General features: G+C 38.9%; 1 protein-coding gene across 1 annotated transcript; it reads right to left on the reverse strand.

Annotated features, from left to right (window-relative positions):
* Window positions 1-1315: 1315 nt before the first annotated feature.
* Window positions 1316-2032, reverse strand: LOC129875705 (uncharacterized). Its single transcript, XM_055950971.1, has one exon. The coding sequence runs from the start codon at window positions 2030-2032 to the stop codon at window positions 1316-1318; it is 717 nt and encodes a 238-aa protein (XP_055806946.1).
* Between the last annotated feature and the right edge of the window lie 498 nt (window positions 2033-2530).

Consider the following 2530-nt stretch of genomic DNA (forward strand, 5'->3'; position numbering starts at 1 on the left):
CTCACCTTCTCTTTCATTCCAAACTCCATTCACTAGATCCTCCAAATTTTTGACACCAATACCACCTTCTTCATAGGGGTAACTAAGTGTATCCCAAGAGGCCCAATGGTACTTTTTTTCTCCTTCTCCCATCCCCCCAAAAAATCAGCAATTAGGCATTTGATCTGTTCAAGAGTAGTGTTGGTAGGGGTAATTGCAGACAGTAAATGAATTGGGAGGGATTGTAAGACTGACTTGATCAAAGTAACTCTTCCTCCATAGCTTAGCATCCTTGTCTGTCAACCTCTGATCTTAGCAATGACTTTTGCAACCATTCCTGTGAAGTATATAATCCTTCTACCTCCAATACACAGAGGACATCCCAAGTATGTAATGGGTCCATTAGTAGACCTGTAACCAGTGATTGACTTGATCCTGTCAATGGTTGCAGCAGAAGTGTTGACAGGGATAAGGAATTGGCTCTTCTCCTTGTTAATGAGTTGTCCAGAGGTGTCTTCATAGATTTTCAGAGTATTCATAATGAGCTTCAGGGAGAAGTTAGAAGTAGAAGTAAAGATAATTATGTCATCTGCAAAGCTCAGGTGATTGATCTGAGGTCCCCTCTTTTCCATATGAAAACCAGTATACAGGTAATGATGATGGAGGTTGTTAAGCATTTTAGACAACACTTCAGCACCCAAAATGAAGAGAGCTGGGGAGAGGGGATCTCCCTGCTTGAGCCCTCTTGTTGAATGAAAGAAACCATGTCTAGTACCATTTATGATTACAGAATACCAGTTATTTGACATGGTTCTCCATACCATATCAATAAATAACTCACAAAAACCCATCCTTCTCATGACTAGACAGATGAATGACCATGAAACTCTATCATACGCTTGGCCATATCAAGCTTTATAACCACATTCTCACCAAGATTGGGTTTTTTAATGTTGTGAATAATTTCCTGAGCAAGCATTATATTTTCAGAGATGCTTCTCCCTTTTACAAACCCAGTCTGATTTTCAGAAATGAGATGAGGAAGAATAAGAGCAAGTCTTAGACACAGGAGCTTGGAAATGAATTTGCTTGTGAAGTTACTAAGGGATATAGGTCTGAACTCAGAGAATTTATTAGGACTGTCCACTTTTGGGAGTAAGACCAAACATGCATGAGTAATGTATTTGGGAAGGCTATGTCCATTAAAAAAATAATGGATGAGGTTGAGCAGATCATCACTAATAATGTCCCAGCAAGAGTGAAAAAAATTTCCACTCATTCCATCAGGGCCTGCAGCTGAAGTAGTATTCATAGAAAACACAACCATTTTCAGTTCCTATTTTGTTGGTAAGGCACTCAACAGGTTTTGTTGCTCAGTGACACTCCTAGGAATGCAACTGATAACTTCCTCATTGATAATTTTGTTGTCTCCAATGAAAATCTTTACAAAATGGTCACATGCAGCCTTGGCTATATCTTCATCCCCTTGAATAATATTCTCCTTCTCATCACTGATGCTATGAATATATAACCTCCTTCTTCTTCCCCTTATAATAGCATGAAAGTACTTGGAGTTGGCATCCCCATCCTTAAACCACTGCAATTGTGTTTTTTGTTTAAAGATGGATTGTTCAACCTTTAGGTACCTACTATACTGTGTATTGATAAGACTGAGATTGGTTCTATTTGATTCAGAGTTGTCATTGATGATGGAATCCTCAACATTCCTGACTTTCTCTTCAAAGTCTTTCATGGTGGTAAAAATATCCCCATACTGCTGTCTAGACCAATTGCTAAGAGTGTTTGAGACTCTTTTCAGTTTTTGATGAAATCTTCTGATAGGGCTCCCTTCAATAGGTCTCTCCCAACATGTCTTCACAGTGTCTAAGAAAGCATCATTGTCCACCCAGCATTGCAGGAACTTGAAGTACTTGATGGTTTTGACTTGTCTGTTAACACACTCCAAGAGAAGAGGACAATGGTCAGATCCTGTGGAAGCTAGATGAGTAATAGGGGTTACAGGCATAACATCCAACCACTTATCATTCACCATAGCTCTATCTAATCTCTTCCAAATCCTTGCCTCATTATCTCAATTGTTATACCAAGTGAATTTCTGACCAGAAAAACCCAAGTCAGTGAGACCACAGGCTTCAATAACACTTATGAATTCAAAGCTTTTATTCATATTATATGGTATCCCCCCCCCCCATCTTTTCCTCAGTATCAGTAATCACATAGAAGTCCCCTATTATGTACCAAGGTTTATCAATGTCTGGAAGCTGAAGCATCTTCTCCCATAAACTCCTCCTCATGTAGTTTTTGCATTTAGCATACACAAAGGTAGTAATGTAGGTATTAGGAAGGGCAGAAGGTTTGATCTCACAAGTAAGTTGCTGCTCATCTTGATCAAAAATATTGCATATTACATCTTGATTCCAGAAGAGCCATATCTTACTATTGGGGTTATAAGTAGCATGGTCCATTCTGAGATGGATTTTGTAAAAATTGATTTGGGATTTGTTGGAGAATGGTCCAAGGATTGCTATCA

The sequence above is a fragment of the Solanum dulcamara genome, chromosome 12 (genome assembly GCF_947179165.1).
Source record: "Solanum dulcamara chromosome 12, daSolDulc1.2, whole genome shotgun sequence".
NCBI classification, from domain to species: Eukaryota; Viridiplantae; Streptophyta; class Magnoliopsida; order Solanales; family Solanaceae; genus Solanum; species Solanum dulcamara.

What these genes read in the sequence shown, in the direction of transcription:
- LOC129875705 (XM_055950971.1), bottom strand. Translation starts at nt 2,032, where the DNA reads ATGGTGAATGATAAGTGGTTGGATGTTATGCCTGTAACCCCTATTACT.